Source organism: Sinohyriopsis cumingii, chromosome 17 (genome assembly GCF_028554795.1).
Source record: "Sinohyriopsis cumingii isolate HCF-2022 chromosome 17, ASM2855479v2, whole genome shotgun sequence".
In the NCBI taxonomy this organism is placed as follows: Eukaryota; Metazoa; Mollusca; class Bivalvia; order Unionida; family Unionidae; genus Sinohyriopsis; species Sinohyriopsis cumingii.
This window is the reverse complement of record NC_142977.1, coordinates 11,831,456-11,850,591: the sequence shown is the minus strand read 5'-3', so window position 1 is coordinate 11,850,591 and position 19,136 is coordinate 11,831,456. Positions and strand designations below refer to the sequence as shown.

The 19,136-nt window shown below is 36.0% G+C and overlaps 1 protein-coding gene across 1 annotated transcript in view; it reads right to left on the bottom strand.

Annotated features, from left to right (window-relative positions):
- Positions 1 to 1,205: 1,205 nt before the first annotated feature.
- The window catches only part of LOC149777748 (pre-mRNA-splicing factor SYF1-like), a 68,795-nt gene continuing 50,864 nt past the window's right edge, over positions 1,206 to 19,136 (bottom strand). The window contains exons 18-24 of the mRNA XM_089938796.1: positions 15,182 to 15,285; positions 11,237 to 11,336; positions 8,920 to 9,036; positions 8,215 to 8,275; positions 7,205 to 7,313; positions 3,062 to 3,168; positions 1,206 to 1,494 (exon numbers count right to left, since the gene is read on the bottom strand). Of these exons, the coding sequence (XP_089794922.1) occupies positions 1,427 to 1,494; positions 3,062 to 3,168; positions 7,205 to 7,313; positions 8,215 to 8,275; positions 8,920 to 9,036; positions 11,237 to 11,336; positions 15,182 to 15,285 (666 nt within the window). The 3' untranslated portion in view covers positions 1,206 to 1,426. The remainder of the gene's footprint in view (positions 1,495 to 3,061; positions 3,169 to 7,204; positions 7,314 to 8,214; positions 8,276 to 8,919; positions 9,037 to 11,236; positions 11,337 to 15,181; positions 15,286 to 19,136) is intronic.

Genomic DNA, 19,136 nt, shown 5'->3' with positions numbered 1-19,136 from the left:
TGAATGTGTTTTTTTGCTAATATGACAGAATGGGCTTAGTTGTTAAAAAAAAAAAACATAACTCTTTCCACATCTGTCCATGATACATTAATATTTATTAATGGCTGGGAATTCCAGGAAAACATATCTGGGACCATAGATGCAATAAGAATTTTCTTATAATTTTAATATGAATTCTGTGAACTCAAAGTATCCTGGCCTTAAGTTCATACCTATATGAATACCAAATTAAGCATAAATTTCCATACATTACTTTTCTGGAATACAGATTAGACCAAAAAAAGGGGCAGAATGCTATTAAATAAGCAAAGTTCCCCAATCTGTTAGCAACCCACTATAGGCCAAAATCCAAATATCAAAGAAGGTAACAGATCCTGTACAATTTTATAAATGAAAGTTGTGAACCACAATGCTTCAAAAGTCCAGACATTACTAAATGGAAGATTTTCATGATGCTAAAAACTGAAAGTACAGATTCAGAAGCTGAAAGTGATCTTGAGTTTGAGTGATTATGCTTTAGTTATACAAAGTCCGAGTGTATTAGTGTTCAACACATATGAGCTTTTCTTTCTGAGCTGTTTAATCTTGGGCAGCAGTAATCTCTATTTGAAAGTTCAGCCGATTTATTTCTGTCATGAGTATCTGTGTATCCTTGATAAGCAGTAAATTGCTGACAACCTTTTTGTATGTATAGTAAATTGCTGACAACCTTTTTGTATGTATAGTAAATTGCTGACAACCTTTTTGGATGTATAGTAAATTGTTGACAATCTTTTTGGATGTATAGTAAATTGCTGACAACCTTTTTGGATGTATAGTAAATTGGTGACAACCTTTTTGGATGTATAGTAAATTGCTGACAACCTTTTTGGATGTATAGTAAATTGTTGACAATCTTTTTGGATGTATAGTAAATTGCTGACAAACTTTTTGAATGTATAGTAAATTGCTGACAACCTTTTTGGATGTATAGTAAATTGCTGACAACCTTTTGGATGTATAGTAAATTGCTGACAACCTTTTTGGATGTATAGTAAATTGCTGACAACCTTTTTGGATGTATAGTAAACTGCTGACAACCTTTATGGATGTATAGTAAATTACTGACAACCTTTTTGGATGTATAGTAAATAAAGCAGAATTTAGCTTTAAACATAAAGGAAAACAAAGGTTAGATCAAGTGGAAAAAATATGACAAAGATACATTTGATCATATCAATTTTATTCCTGTTCACACAAAATTGCTGACAGAATTTAAAACAGATCCTCTGACAATTCTTAGACAAAATCTTAATTTCTGTCCACAGCAATTACAATTTTCATTGCCATGAACAATAAATTTATTTAAAAAAATTATATTTGAGTTTCAGCAGTCTGAATCATTATCTCACACATTTAAACAATATTTCCACTCATGTGAATGGTGCTAATCGTCATCAGGAACCAGTCCACCAAAAACTTCCGAGGGCACAGTCTGTTGGGGTACTTCCAGCTCTGTAATAAGAAAATAATGAATGTTCTGTATGCTATTAAATCACAGGTTCTCAAACTATCAGTCACATTTGCTGCTGGACATGTATTAGCCCTACACTTAATACACGGAAATGGACCACAAGTAATGATGTCTGTTACTAATTCATCAAGCTTGAATCAGCAGTGCTTGTTGTTGTTGTTGTTGTTGTAGGGTTTAATGCCATTTTTCAGCACTCGATAGGCTATACATGGCGGCCAGTATTAATGGTGGAGGAAGAACCCGGGAAATCCCCGGAAAGAACTACCGACCCTCGAGAAGCTACTGGCAAGCTTTCTCACATACCCACAATGGCCAAATCCAAGACTCGAACCTACGCAGACAGAGGTGAGATGGCAGTGATCCGTAACAGAAAGCGCTTTAGACCACTCGGCCACTCAGGGCCCCGAATCAGCAGTGCTAATCATTCTTATTTAACATGCCTGCTAAAATAGTGTAGTCCAATATATACCAATTTGAGTTTCCTCCAGTTTCAGTGAGTTTGAATTTCTGAGAAAAATATGAATACTCAAAATAAAAGTCATCAAAATTAAAGCAGAAGTGCTCCAGGTGTAAAATTTATGTTCAAGATTTTGGTTGTTTAAGTGTTTGAGGTTACTGGAAAGAGAATGCCCTATGTTGGAACTGAGCAGGAAAGAGAATGCCCTATGTTGGAACTGAGCAGGAAAGAGAAGGCCCTATGGTGGAACTGAGCAGGAAAGAGAAGGCCCCATGTTGGAACTGAGCAGGAAAGAGAAGGCCCTATGTTGGAACTGAGCAGGAAAGAGAAGGCCCTATGTTGGAACTGAGCAGGAAAGAGAAGGCCCTATGTTGGAACTAAGCAGGAATTATAAGGCCCTATGCTAGTACTGAACAAGAAAGATAAAGCCATATGCCTGGACTGATCAGGAAAGAGAAGGTCCTATGCTGGAACTGAGCAGGAAAGAGAAGGCCCTATGCTGGAACTGAGCAGGAAAGAAAAGGACCTAAACTGGAACTGAGCAGACAAGAGAAAGCTCTTCTGGGACTGAATAGGAAAGAGAAGGCCCTATGCTGGAACTGAGCAGGAAAGAGAAGGCCCTTTGCTGGGACTGATCAGGAAAGAGAAGGCTCTATACTGCAATTGAGAAGCTGCAGAGAAAAAAGTATTCTTTACCTCCAAAATACTTACTTCAGTCTCTGCAAACAACAGTCCGGACAGTAATACTAGCAGACCATAGTATATAATGTATATTTCATGAAAATCAGATATGAAATATTTAAACTATTTTCTGAATGGTCATAAACACCAAGATGCTGGACTTAAGTTCTGAAAGTTGTGACAATGTAGTTGCAACAACATAATAACCTGCACCAATCTAGCAATCATACTGGTCAGTGGTCTGTGAGTAGTCATACTGGTCAGTGGTCTATTAGCAATCATACTGGTCAGTGGTCTATTAGTGATCATACTGGTCAGTGGTCTGTTAGTAATCATACTGGTCAGTGAACTATTACCAATACAACAAAATTCCTGGAGTATGAGTTTCCTCAGACAATCAGGAATCATACCTTCCACATTTTCATCCTCATCGCTGGAGAAGTCCTCATCGATGTTGATTTCATCTGGATTATTGGTCTTGGTCAACTCTCCAAGTTCCTCATCTGTTGCATTGCTCCTGTAAATGGATCCAATAGTTACGTTACTTGTTGATTCCTCCAAAGGAATAAAATGTTTTCTTTTCAGCTTTTAAAATATACATCAATCACTCTTTAAAAAAAATTGTTTTGGTGGAGGCTGCACTTTTTTAGTGTTTAGTATATCTGACTGACAATCAGTGGAACAAGGTTTCAAATTCTACCCAGTCAAGCCGAGATTAGTTAATGTAGTGTTTCTCTGGGTTGCAGAGGGTTGGTGGTTAGCATTATAGTTTCAAATTCCACCACTCCCATCCTGGTGTAACTGAAATCTTTTGGGTGAAGTATCATTGCTGATGTCTATTTCTGAACCTCTGTGCAAAATGAGAAGGCTATATGCTCAAAAAGCAGGACAGAAATTTCTTTTACAATACTTTCACCAGAAGATGGACAAGTTACAAGTTGACATCGAGACTGACTATATGCCCAAAACTTTCTTGACCTTTTTCAGAGTTAGACCATAAATTATGAAATTACTTGGACTATCTGTTAATATATCTGTCACTGTTTCCTGATATCAATTATTCCATGATGACACAGACATATGTTTCCAGACAGAATGTTTAGTCTGATAAACAAATAGGATATACAACTTGGAATGTGGACCATAAAGACTTTTTGTTTTTTAATTTGAAACATTTGTTTGCCCAACATAATTTTATTTCTGAGGCTAGTGATTATTATCTTCAACTGTTTAATCTCCCACAATCAGATATACTGTTTACAGTAGAGAATCGGTACATCACAGCTGACATAACTGATAACTGCAGTTATTATGCTATCTTAAGATGAAAAAATACAACTGAAGGTGCATGACAAAGGCCTCCAATCTAAACAATTTGCTTGACAGAGCCTTGATTAGTTATTAGTGAAGTGTCATGACAAACAACTCATCCCTCTACAATTTGCTTGACAGGGCCAGTGTTGTGGCAAACAACTCATCACTCTATAATTTGCTTGACAGGGCCTTGGCTTCGGTTATTAGTGAAGATGCATGACACAGGACTCCAATCTCTACAATTTACTTGACAGGGCCTTAGCTTTGGTTATTAGTGAAGATGCATGACACAGGACTCCAATCTCTACAATTTACTTGACAGGGCCTTAGCTTTGGTTATTAGTGAAGATGCATGACACAGGAATCCAATCTCTACAATTTACTTGACAGGGCCTTAAACAGTATTTTGTGATGGGAAATCAAACTTAAGAGAATGAACAATCTGGAGATGTGAATCTTTTAAATAATGAGGTAGAATGCTTTATCCAACTTTATCAATATCTCTTTAATCAAAACATCCATGCTAAACCTGACCAGTGTTTCATCAATCAAAACATGCATGCTAAATTTAGTCAGTTTTGTCTCATCAACCTAAACATGTATGCTAAATTTGGTAAATGTCTCATCAATCTAAACATGACTGCTAAATTTGGTCAGTTTTGTCTCATCGATCTAAACAAGCATGCTAAATTTGGTCAGTGTCTCATCAATCAAATCAAAACATGCATGCTAAATTTGGTCAATGTCTTATCTATCTAAACATGCATGCAAATTTGGTCAATGTCTCATTAATCTAAACAACAGTACTAAACTTGGTCAATGTCCCAACAATCTAAACATGCATGCTAAATTTGGTCAATGTCTCAACAATCTAAACATGCATGTTAAATTTGGTCAATATCTCAACAATCAAAACATGCATGCTAAATTTGGTCAATTTCTCAACAATCTAAACATGCATGCTAAATTTGGTCAATATCTCAACAATCTAAACATGCATGCTAAATTTAGTCAGTGTCTCATTAATCTAACAAGCATGCTAATTTATTCAGTCTTTTCTCATCAATCTAAAAATGCATGCTAAATTTATTCAGTCTTGTCTCATCAATCAAAACATGCATGTTAAATTTGGTCAATGTCTCAACAATCTAAACATGCATGCTAAATTTGGTCAGTGTCTCAACAATCTAAACATGCATGCTAAATTTGGTCAGTGTCTCATTAATCTAAACAAGCATGCTAAATTTATTCAGTCTTTTCTCATCAATCTAAACATGCATGTTAAATTTATTCAGTCTTGTCTCAACAATCTAAACATGCATGTTAAATTTGGTCAGTGTCTCATTAATCTAAACAAGAATGCTAAATTTGGTCAGTGTCTCATCAATCTAAACATGCATGCTCAATTTGGTCAGTGTCTCATCAATCTAAACATGCATGCTAAAAATCTGGTCAGTGTCTCATCAATCTAAACATGCATGCTAAATTTGGTCAATTCTCATGAATCTAAGTATGCATGCTAAATTTGGCAAATGTCTCATCAATCTAAACATGCATGCTAAATTTGGTCAATTCTCATGAATCTAAGTATGCATGCTAAATTTGGCAAATGTCTCATCAATCAAAACATGCATCCTAAATTTGGTCAGTGTCTCAACAATCTAAACATGCATGCTAAATTTATTCAGTCTTGTCTCCTCAATCAAAACATGCATGCCAAATTTGGTCAATGTCTCATCAATCTAAACATGCATGCTAAATTTGGTCAGTGTCTCAACAATCTAAACATGTATGCTAAATTTGGTCAGTGTCTCAACAATCTAAACAAGCAAGCTAAATTCATTCAGTCTTGTCTCATCAATCTAAACATGCATGCCAAATTTAGTCAATGTCTCATCTATCTAAACATGCATGCAAAATTTGGTCAGTGTCTCAACAATCTAATCATGCATGGCAAATTTGGTCAATGTTTCATCAATCTAAACATGCATGCTAAATTTGGTCAGTGTCTCATTAATCTAAACAAGCATGCTAAATTTGGTCAGTGTCTCATCAATCTAAACATGCATGCTCAATTTGGTCAGTGTCTCATCAATCTAAACATGCATGCTAAATTTGGTCAGTGTCTCATTAATCTAAACATGCATGCTCAATTTGGTCAATGTTTCGTCAATCTAAACACGCATGCTCAATTTGGTCAATGTTTCGTCAATCTAAACAAGCATGCTAAATTTGGTCAATGTTTCGTCAATCTAAACATGCATGCTCAATTTGGTCAGTGTCTCATCAATCTAAACATGCATGCTAAATTTGGTCAGTGTCTCATCAATCTAAACAAGCATGCTAAATTTGGTCAGTGTCTCATCAATCTAAACATGCATGCTCAATTTGGTCAGTGTCTCATCAATCTAAACATGCATGCTAAATTTGGTCAGTGTCTCATTAATCTAAACATGCATGCTAAATTTGGTCAATGTCTCATCTATCTAAACAAGCATGCTAAATTTGGTCAATGTCTCATTAATCTAAACAAGCATGCTAAATTTGGTTGACATACAACATTTCTAAACATAAGTATACTAAGAATGGGTCATCAGGGGACACAACTCTTCTAAATATTAATTTGGAATGTTGGAAATAAGATTTGTTTAAGATCTCATCTGTTTAAAGCTACATGCCAACTTTGGCTGAAATAAAGCAATTCTTAATCAAAAAAGTCAGAAGAACATGAGATTACGGGGGCATAACTTGCATAAGTGTTCTAGAATGCTAGAAACCATATTCATTCAAGTTCTTGTCAAGATAAAAGCTCTACACTTTACTATGCATGTTTATTAAGGGAAATAACATACTGTTTAAGTCAGTCTCTATCTTTAGCACTTACCTCCCTAACAATGTATGTGTGTTGTTGTTGTTGTAGTGTTTAATGCCATTTTTCAGCACACGATGGCAGCCAGTATTAATGGTGGAGGAAGAACCCGGGAAAACCCTGGAAAGAACCATCGACCCATGAGAAGCTTCTGGCATGTTTTCTCACATGCCCACATTGTCCAAACCTGAGACTCGAACCCACACAGACACAGGTGAGATGGCAATGATCCTTAATAGTGAGCGCTTTAGACCACTCGGCCACTTGGGGCCCCCACATTATGAACAGGTTAGATAAAACCTAGCATATCAAAAGGAAATCTAGGAAATGAAGTTTTCTCATCAGGGAAGAATTATAATTAGTGACATACCTAACAAACAGAATTCCTTTGTCTGGTTTTGGCTGGTCTTTTAGAGATTCCTCTGCTAGCTGTCGAGCCTTCTCTTCCAATTTCTTCATATCATCATTTTCTGTGGTTGCTAAAATGAAAACAAGAACATAAAAAAAACCATACAGACGGAAGCAGTTACAATTAAAATTAATGGAGTAGAATAAATTTACAACAAAAGCTTAATTCAGTTAATTTCAGTTTTAACTGTTACCTTGAAGGATTAATACTTATCTACATTTTAAACAAAACCAGGTCATAGTAAGTTGATTTCATTTGTTCCCACAGGACACAATAAAAGGGCTAATAAATATCTGAAGTATAGAAGAGGAAATTTATTACATAAAGGCCACCTCACTTACACGTGGAAAAGACTGGAGGACCTATAGATACTGCTACATCTATATTTTTAGTACTTGGCTTCAGGATTTTCAAACAGATTTGAGTTCCCCCATCTGTCCTTTTTAATCAAGGTATTTTAAATTTTTAAGCGGGGGTGGGTGGGTGGGGGGTGAGAACAATGTGAACAGACCTCTTATTTGTATGTTTCAACAAAAGAGTATGTGATAATTAACTTTAAATAAATAAAGATAAAACTTAAAATTTGTTTCTTTTCATTATCGGCGGCACAGAGGCAGGAATTTTGTGTTATGACAATAGGACTGTGTTACATGCATTAGAACCCTGTTTAACAACAGAGCTATTACAGTCATTATTCTTCATTATCAGCACAGTGACAGTGATTGTGTATTGTGACAATGGCACTACGTCACATACATTACAGCTCCAGATTCGGATACAATGGCCTCACTCCTACTCATAAAGATACTGTATATCATTCTCAAATAATAATGGATTTATCAATGCCCTTATAAACAGATGGAGGTTATACCGAGGTGTCTTAATCAACATAATCCAATACAAACGTGCTGGAAGTAGATTGCATAATTGAAGAATTAAACTCCATGACCTAGACAAACTACTTTACAAACCTGGATTGTCTCCCTTGGCTCCTACAGAGGCAGCTAAAATTTGGGCAGACATAAAGTTGACCTGAAAAATAAAAATAAAATCATCCATAACCTGAGAAGATGACAAGACTTTTATCTGTGGGTAGTTAGATTGCTTGCAATTTCAGCCATGTCTTTTAATCATAAAATTCGCAGCCAGCCTAACCCACAGTATCAGAAGGTATGCATGTGGTTATTTATTTCTATTGTCTCAAATCAGCTAAACTCCACCCTACCCCTCTTTTACACCAACCACAGTTTGCGTGAACTGCCTGACATAGGATCAATCTTTTTGGCTCATATCTTCAATCACGTTAAGACCATCTCATCTGTTATTCAAAGTGATCTTAAATCCTGTTGCTTTATTTTACTTCATCATGAAGCTCTTGGGTTTCACATGTACAAGGACTTGTTATCATACAGGTGCTTGAATTGGGTCAAACTGAGTATTCACAAGCACTTCAGTGATATGTCACTGAAAATAAAGAACACCACAGTAGGTGAAATACAAAGAGATCCTGGGGACAATATAATTTATTGATATGTTAAATCTCAACAGAGATGTCACTACCACTCCCAGAAGAATCAGCTGGAAATCATTTCCTCAGACTGTTGTCATAGTTTAACTTTTTGTTAACATGCGTTCACCTGAAAACACAAAAAGTTTTTGAGCAAACATTTACATACCTGTGTGTTATACATAGCTTGCACACTTCTCTTTATCCTTAACATTTCTCTGACTGTGTCTTCATTCCCATGTTTTATTTCAAACTCTTTCCATGTCTGCCAGAATGATGGTGCCACCTGCAGGAAGACAAAAGATAGAGGAATAAAGTGGGGACATAATTAAGCTCACCTGCTATGCAATGGAAAGTCAAACCAGGGTTAGGAGAGAAAAAAAAGAGGGGAGACAAAAAATGGCGTGTCCCAGATTTTTGGGTGCTGAATGGTTCTGAGCTTTGACTAAGGTAAACGAAGCATACCAATTAGCACCTTCAAGGTTTCAAGAAGTCAAAATTATACTAGTCAGGAAGAATGTTGCAAGATCAATTTATATGTATATTAGCTAAATTTCATTTTTTGATGTCATGTGACATCATAATATTGACAATGTCAACAACTACTTGCAACATTATAAAATCAATAACATCAACAACTGCTCAACAAATGGGATCAAAATGCATCTGCTAGATTAAACAATCCACACAAGTTTACCTGGACAGATTCTCCATACAGTCTGGGTAGGCTGAGACTCATGCACATTCTGACTGGTACCAAGTCAGTTTGAATTGTGATTTTTAGACCTGCCAACCCTAACAAGACTGTCTCAGTAAGGCAGTTATTTTTTTTCTGCAAGTTTAACTAGTTTTCAGTAAGGTGTAACAAAATATCATATACTGCTATTGCAAAGCTGGAAAACGTATTTAAACGTTCAATATTTGAAACATGCAACTGCTTTAAACATTATGCTCAACTGAAACGTTTGTGAAGTACATGTAGAAACCTTTTATCACTAGTACAGTTGCAGAAACTCAGTTCCAAACCCTATGCAGCTCAACAGCTTGGGGCTATCTCTCAACTTCACATAATTCTTGGAATTGTTTTCCATTTCACATGACAATGGCAATCATATCTCCCGCCATAAGACATACTTAAACTGACACGTTATGTCCAATAAACATCATTGTGTCTCTTCCTGCTTTTATTCACAAGAATCTGAAAATTCCTTATTATTCTTCCGTGCTGATTAATAACACTTTTCAAGAGGCTTATTTTCCCTTTTGTCTTCAACATGCATTGCTTGTTGGGTGCCATTTAAAAAAATTCTATAATCAACAGTATGATCACGCATACTCTTTGCATGAAAAAATATGTGCAGTTAAAAGTGTCTGAGGTAGTCTGGTTCCCTGACTAACTACACTAGATCTAATATGAAACCCAGATCCAAATCAAACACAGGTGAGCCAATTATTTGGATTTTATGGCAACAATAATTTTTCTGTAGATTTCGCTTTTATTCCACAAGTTTGTATTTTAAGGATCATATTCATAAGACTTAAGACAAAATCGAAAGGGTTGGCAGATCTGAATTTTATGCTGTAAGCCATTGTCAAAAACTGGAATCTAATCTGCTTCTTAAATTGTTCTTTTGGGCTACGGGCGGAGGAGTGGTATAAAGCTCTCGCCTTTACTGATTACTCTCATCTCACCTCTGTCCGTGTGGTTTTGAGTCTTGGGTTCTGCCAATGTGGGTATGTGAGAAAGCTGACAGTAGTTTCTCATGGGTCAGTGGTTCTTACTGGGGTTTTTCTGGGTTCTTCCTCCACCAATTATACTGGCTGCCATGTATAGCCTATGTTACTGAGAAATGGCATTAAGCCCAAAACCCAAACCAACAACAAATTGTTTGTTAAACACACCTTCTTTTAACAAATGTTCTTTTTAAACAAGTTCATTTAACACGTTCTTTAAACATGTGCTTATTTAACACATTCCTATAGCATTTTCTTTAAACAAACATTCTTTCAACACAAGTTTGTTTAACATGCTCTTTAACAATTCTTATTTTAACATGTGCTCATTTATCACATGCTCTTTTAATGCATGTTCTTTAACACCTGCCCTTTAAACATATGTTCTGTTCCCACATGCCCTTGTAATATTCATTCATTTAACATTTAGCTCCTTTTGAAAGCAGCAGAGTAATCCAAGTAACCATGGAAACACATATCCATATACACACATTACTATGACCAAATCTAAATTGTTCATGGATAAAACATTTAAATTTGACATCTCACACCAACAAAACAGAGCAGAGGTTTCTGATAAAAATACCTGATAAATCAATGTCAGAATTTTACACTCTGAGGTTGTTGAGCAATGTCTTAAAGGTCTTGGGGCAAGAATTATAAAAACAGAATTCCAGATATATCAAGAAAATTCTCATGTTAAATTATTACCCCTTTCTTACACTACAATGGTAGCCAGGACTAAAACTCACCCTGGGGTCACAAATCTGTGAACAATGAGCATATACCGCACGAGCACGATCAATCTCTCCCAGTTTTCGCTCCAGATCTGCGAATCGCAAGCACATTTCTCTGAAGAAAAAATAATTATATTGAATTGGAACCTATGATTAAGATATATGATGTGCATAGTTTTTTGCTGTATCATGTATCAAGATACAGTATCATGTATCAATATGCAGTATCATGTATTAAGATACAGTATTATGCATCAAGATACAGTATCATGTATCATATCATGTATCAAGATACAGTATCATGTATTAAGATACAGTATTATACATCAAGATACAGTATCATGTATCAAGATACAGTATCATGTATCAAGATACAGTATCATGTATCAAGACACAGTATCATGTATCAAGATGCAGTATCATGTATTGACACAGTATCATGTATCAAGATACAGTATCATGTATCAAGATGCTGTATCATGTATTAAGATACAGTATTATGCATCAAGATACAGTATCATGTATCAAGATACAGTATCATGTATCAAGACACATCATGTATCAAGATGCAGTATCATGTATTAAGACAGTATCATGTATCAAGATACAGTATCATGTATCAAGATGCTGTATTGTGTCTCAAGATACAGTATCATGTATCAAGATACAGTATCATGTATCAAGATGCTGTATCATGTATTAAGACAGTATCATGTATCAAGATACAGTATCATGTATTAAGACAGTATCATGTAGATACAGTATCATGTATCAAGATACACTATCATGTATCAAGACACAGTATCATGTATAAAGATGCAGTATGATGTATCAAGATGCTGTATTAAGATACAGTATCATGTATCAAGATACAGTATCATGTATCAAGATACAGTATCATTTATTAAGATACAGTATTATGTATCAAGATACAGTATCATGTATCAAGATGCAGTATTATGTATCAAGATACAGTATCATTTATTAAGATGCTGTATTGTGTATCAAGATACAGTATCATGTATCACGATACAGTATCATTTATTAAGATACAGTATTATGTATCAAGATACAGTATCATGTATCAAGATAAACTATCATGTAGCTAGATATAGTAAATATTGTTTATTACTTTTTTGGATACAATGTTTCCTGTGAAAATGTCTGAGTTTAATTTTCCGCGCCAAATTCCTATTTACTGTATATTCTAAACAAGTGTTTATTATAATGCTCTTTGTTACAACATTTAATTGGTACAAGTATTTGATTTGTGAGGCCAACCTGAGAAAATCAACTTAATTATAATGTTTTTATCACCTAGTGCACTGAAGCCAGTTAAACAATGGCAGTGGTTTAAATGCCAAAGTTGTAACAGCAAATGTCCCTGGTAAGAAAAGCAGGATAATCACATGTGGTTCATAGTGGGAAAATAACAAAGGCCAAACAAAGGTGGCAGGTGACAAAGGCATTCACACCTCATTCATAGAAAAGTAAGTTAGATTCATGGGTTGCTTGTTAATGTATGAAAAGAAACGCTTCTGTTTTGTTCTTTTTTGATGAAATAACTTAGAAATATCCTTTACCTATAATTCTATACTTGTATGTTGACTGAGTACAGCTTGGGTTCATTCTGAATCGTAACTGTTTGTTAAAATGATGGAAAATTCACAGGTCACAAAAAATGTCTCTTTAGACAAAAATAAAGGTTTATGGTTCTTGCTTGCACAGTAAAAAAGATAAACTTTTGGTTGTCTGAAAATTAAAAAATCCACATTGTTTCAAAACTGTGTTGTCACTACCTGCTGATTGAGGTAAATAAGCACGTGCGGATGACAGCAGATATAATCTGGTCAATGTCTTATCAATCAAAACATTAATGCTAAATTAATATAATCTACCATTTTACTTCAGTGGTTGTCAGTCTAGATTCAAAATGAGGAAGTCTTAAGTCCTTCCATGGCCATTTTTGCTGGCAATGTACCACACAGTTTCAGATACTGGGGACGGGATAGATTGGAATCTGTGATAGACTGCTGTCCCATATGGGCTTAATCTTGTACCTTTGGGTCAGGTAAAAATTGACAACCCAAGATGTCCATGACTACTAGGCTTTTAGTGTTGACAATTCATAATGTTCATCTCAATAAATGGACAAAGGATTGTTTTATTAACCTAAATCACTCCCCGACACTTTTCTTCATTGATGTCTTTGCCCAAACTGATATATATCTGCAAGGTGAATGCAGACCATATTTACAGAGGCAGGGACATAAATTATAAGAGCAATTCAAGTGTGATCAAATAATCCCAATATTTAGTAGGTTTAAGCAATGAAAACTAGAATAAGTTTTACCTTATGAATCATAAAAGGGCCATAACTCTGTAATAATGTGCTTCATATTTAACTATATTCCAAGGCTGAAATAGTGCAAATGCGCTTAAAATAGAGAAAATGTTGTTGTCAACGTAAAAGAAAATCATTTGATCTGACATGAAAATAAACTTTTTACGTGAATTTAATTTTAACAGACATTTAAAAGTTATAGATTGTAAGGCAACCTGTTTTTTTCTCCTTGTTATGTACTTCTCTCGATCAAAGGAACATGTCAGAACCCTACTGTAAATTTAAAAGCATCATTCAAACTGACAGGCATTTTAAGACTGTCAAAGCTGTTTGAATTAAGGGAATTAGAGAGGGAAGATAACATAAAGAAACAAAGACTGTAATGCAGAATCTAGTCACAAATATAGTAATGCAGTACTAACTGTAAATATAGTAATGCAGTACTAGTCAAAAACATTGCAATGCAGTACAAGTCATAAACAGTAAAAATGCACTACAAGTCATAAATATAGTAATGCAAATACTAGTCACAAAGATAGTAATGAAGTACTTGTTGTAAATATAGTAATGCTGTACTAGTCATCAAGATGGTAATGCAGTAATAGTCATAAATATAGTAATGCAAATACTAGTCACAAAGATAGTAATGAAGTACTTGTTGTAAATATAGTAATGCAGTACTAGTCATCAAGATGGTAATGCAGTACCAGTCATAAAGATGGTAATGCAGCACTAGTCATAATACAGTAATGCATGTACTAGTCATAAATATAGCAATGCATGTACTAGTCATAAATAGTAATGCAGTACTAGTCATAATATAGTAATGCAGGTACCAGTCATAAATATAGTAATGCATGTACTAGTCATAAATAGTAATGCAGTACTAGTCATAATATAGTAATGCATGTACTAGTTATAAATATAGTAATGCATGTACTAGTCATAAATATAGTAATGCATGTACTAGTCATAAATATAGTAATGCTTGTACTAGTCATAAATAGTAATGCAGTACTAGTAAATATAGTAATGCATGTACTAGTCATAAATATAGTAATGCAGGTACTAGTCATAAATAGTAATGCAGCACTAGTCATAAATATAGTAATGCAGGTACTAGTCATAAATATAGTAATGCAGCACTAGTCATAAATAGTAATGCAGTACTAGTCATAAATATAGTAATGCAGTACTAGTCGTAAATATAGTAATGCAGGTACTAGTCATAAATATAGTAATGCAGGTACTAGTCATACATATAGTAATGCAGTACTAGTCATAAATACAGTAATGCAGTACTAGTCATAAATATAGTAATGCAGGTACCAGTCATAAATATAGTAATGCAGTACTAGTCATAAATAGTAATGCAGCACTAGTCATAAATATAGTAATGCATGTACTAGTTATAAATATAGTAATGCAGGTACCAGTCATAAATACAGTAATGCAGTACTAGTCATAAATATAGTAATGCAGGTACCAGTCATAAATATAGTAATGCAGTACTAGTCATAAATAGTAATGCAGCACTAGTCATAAATATAGTAATGCAGTACTAGTCAGAGTCTGAACTTGAGTATATTCTTGATCAAAGAAGATATTAATCAAACCTGGCTTGATCATTGCTGAGGACTTCTATGGCTTTTTCATAGATAGGTCGTGTGTATGTCACTCCATAGATCTCTGCTGCTCTCTTGATGTAGATGTTAAACATCTGGTAATTAGAGAAAATGTGTCAATTAGTGTTTTCAATAAAACAACAGATATTATAGAACTGTCAAAAACTATTAAAAAATCTGTGAATATTTATATGTACATATATACATCTTCAATGAAAGACTAGGTGTTAATTATCCGCCATTTTAGTCTGCCTCTGGTCCATTATGAATCATACACCAAGTCTTCTCTTCCAACTGTTACAATCTAAACAGGTGAGTCCAATGTTAAAGAAATGCCATTCAGAATAAGGAGCAGCCTAATACACATCATAAGGTGTATGGCTTTGATGCGGAAGCTCATACAGGTAAAAATAATAGTACATCTATACTGTACACACATGCAAAATAACAACAACTATAACTAATTAGATAACAGTAAAAAATTCTCCGAATCATAAAAACGTAATTTAAGTACAATATAGACATTATCATGCATAAAAATGACTTCATAATAATTTTTGTAAAATTCATAATTAAGTTCCATTTAAAATGTTAGTGATTTGACTACATTTAAAGTAATTGTTAAAATATTCAGATGACAATATTTTTAACAAATCAATGAAGAACACAACTAAAAGCAGAAATAATATTGTAAATAATAGCTGATAGTTTTATTGTAAGGTACACAGCTTTGATGGAGAACTATACTGTAAAGACAATTCATTTTTATATTATGTGCTAAACATTCCACTATAATGAACAGAAGTGTCTAAACCATAGAAATCAACTTTTCTTAGTAAACTATGTTTCTTCGAAAATATGTTACCCAATCATAATACTTTAGGAGAACTACCACTACCTTGCAAATCCAGCCCCCCGAGATACTACTTTTAGCTAAAGGGAGCTAAAAGTTGTCTGTTGACCTATGTGATGGTCGGGCACTTTAAGACTTGGCAGCAATGTGTAAGGATATTTCAGTTATTACTGGAGTGGTAGGCACTCTCCCTATGGATGTACCTGCAGGGAGGCTGGGAGGGTGTATGTTTATTATGATTGGGTAAGTGTTTTCGAAGAAACATTTTACTAAGAAAAATTTTCTTCTTCAAATACATTATGCAATCATAATAACTTAGAAGAATAGGTAAGAGGTGGAGGGAGGTACATCCCTTTACCCCAGAAATAAGACCTGGTACTCTAAGGTAAGAAAGACATCTTCTAGGTAACCCGATGGCGGGGACTCCATCTGTTGGGGCACAGCTTCAAAAGGGAAAATTTTCCACTGCAAATCCAGTGGAAGTCGTGAAGTCACATTTTTAAGAAGCTGTTGATCGATCTGGAAGTGTGACCTGTTGAGCTGCAAAGATAGGTCCCACCAGACTGAATTGGGCTTTTTGGGATGATAGATCTCTGAGATATAAGCTAGAGAATGTGGACTCCAATCTCCATCCAACTCCCTGAATGATATCGGTTAGAGAACAGTTTCATTCCAATGCTAGGCTGGCGGTAACTGCCTTAACCTCATGAGCCAAGATTCGTAATAAGTTCACTTGAGCCAGGGTTATTTCCCTGTACAATGAGTGAATAACCCACTTGATCCAGGATGAGATAGTCTGAGCTGATATATCATCCTGTTCCGACTTAAGAGGTAGAAAAAGGCATGATCTCCCTCAATGCACCGGCTCTGTTCGATTAGCGTACCACTTCAAAGATCTGACTAGGTCTTTTTAAGTGGCCTTCAGTTGATTTGTTCAGGTGAGACAGAAGTTTCATGACAAAACAAGGAAGCCATCATGAATAAAATTGATCTTCTTGTTGGAACTGTAGGTACCTGGGGTCCACAGACAGGGCATGTATTTCATTAATTCTGCCTGCCATCGCCAAGGCCACAAGGAAGTGGGTCTTGTAGGAATGGTGCATCAGAAATGCCTGTGCAATTGGTTCAAAGGGGGTCTTGTTCAGTCAGGTTAATACCCAAGATAGGTTTCACTTTGGGCAGAGGGTAAACATTTTAGGTCTTGTATACTCAAAGTTTGCAAGTGGTCTGATAAATCCTTGTTTTGTCCAATATCTTTGCATCCATGACAAAAGGTGTCAGCTATCATGGAGCAGTAGCCTTTGATCATACTTGGAGCTAATTTAGAAATTAGCTATCTGTGGTAACAACGCTTGTTGAGGTAAAATATGTTTGGTTGTGCACCAATGGGTGAAAATGTGCCATTTGCCTTCATACGCTTTTAGAGTGAGGGCTGTCATGCCTGACCGATTCTCTCCATGACTGGTTGCAAGAATTGTTTAAGTCTGAGCGCCTGTCTGATATGATCAAGACGTGCAGGTTCAGGTGCTCCAGGAAACAATTGCCGCCATGGTTGTTTGAGTAGATGAGGGAAGACCTAAATCTTCTGTGGGGTTTCTGATACAAGATTGACAAGATTGTTGATCCACAATTTCTCCTACCAGAGTGGGGTGATGAGGAAGAATCAGCAGTGTTGGAGGGTAGGCATATGCATTCAGCTTGTTCCAATCCAAGGATAGGGCATCGATTGCCCATGCTTTTGGATCCAGGATGGGAGGGAAAAAGGTTGGGAGTTTGGTATTTGACCTTGCAGCAAATAGATCCACCAGTGGTCAGTCCCATTGGGTACAGACTTGGGTGAAAACCAAGGGATGAAGAGACCATTCCGTCTGAATGAGTTGATTGTTTCGTGACAAGTTGGCTAAAACTTTGAGGTGTCCTAGTATATGATAAACTTGTGGATTTGTTGTTGACAACACAAATTTAGAAAGTCCCACACCATGATGCAAATGTCTAGGGACTTGGTTCCTCCCATCTATTTAAGACAAGTAACTACTGCAGAGTTTTTGGACAGAATCAGGACACCCTTGCCAGAGAGGCGTTCCTGCCACCAGTGAAAGGGTTTCACAATGGCCATCATTTCCAGAGACTGATGTGCAGCAGTCACTCATTGGGAGACCATGCACTGCTGGTTTCTTGAAATGATGGTAGAAGGTGGGCTCCCCAGCCATCCATGCTGGCGCTGGTACAAATTGTAATCTCAGGCAGTGGTAAGTGCAGAGGTATACCCGCTATGAGCCAAGAAAAGTTGCCCCAAGACTGCAGATGGTGCCTCAGTTGTGAGCAAATGGTTAAAAGTTGGTCCAGTGGGAAAACTTTGGATTTCCATTGAGAGAGAAGAAGCTTTTGTAATGGGCGCATAAAAAGGTGACCTAGGGCGAGGAGGTCCACTGCCGCATTGAGTAAACTCCTCAAGAGTAAAGAAGCCACCTTGTTGCAGATTTTCAATGCAAGATCCTGAGGGAGATGAAGCAAGATTTCCTGTATACTAAACTCCATATCGAGATGAACAAAATATTGGGAGGGTACTAGGTTGGATCTGTCCTCGTTGACAAGAAAGTCCAGACTGGTAAATGATGTGACAAGGGTTACCATGTTGTGATGTAAAATAGAACCCACCTGATGTTTTTGCAGGATGTCATCCAGGTAGTTTGATGTTGCCGCCATAGAAATGGTCAGGACATATACCATGACGAGTGAAGACCCAGGGGCTGCTATTGAGACTGAATGGTAGAGCCCTGAATTGGTAAACCACGTCGTTGTAGACGAACTGCAGGAACTTCCTGGAAGCCTGGTGAATTGAGACATGGAGGTTTGCATCTTTTAAGTCCACACTTATGGCAAAGTCTCCCTCTTAGATGGCATGTATAATGCACTGTGGTGTTTTCATTGAGAACCAAGGAGCATGAATGAAGCGATTGAGGGTGCTGAGGTCGATGAATGGGAGCAGAGTGCTGTTTGCCTTTGGAACTGATAAGAGTCTGGAATAAAATACCAGAGAGAGTGTTTCAGACAAGTTCTACTGCCCTTTTCAGATGAAGGTTGTCTATTTCC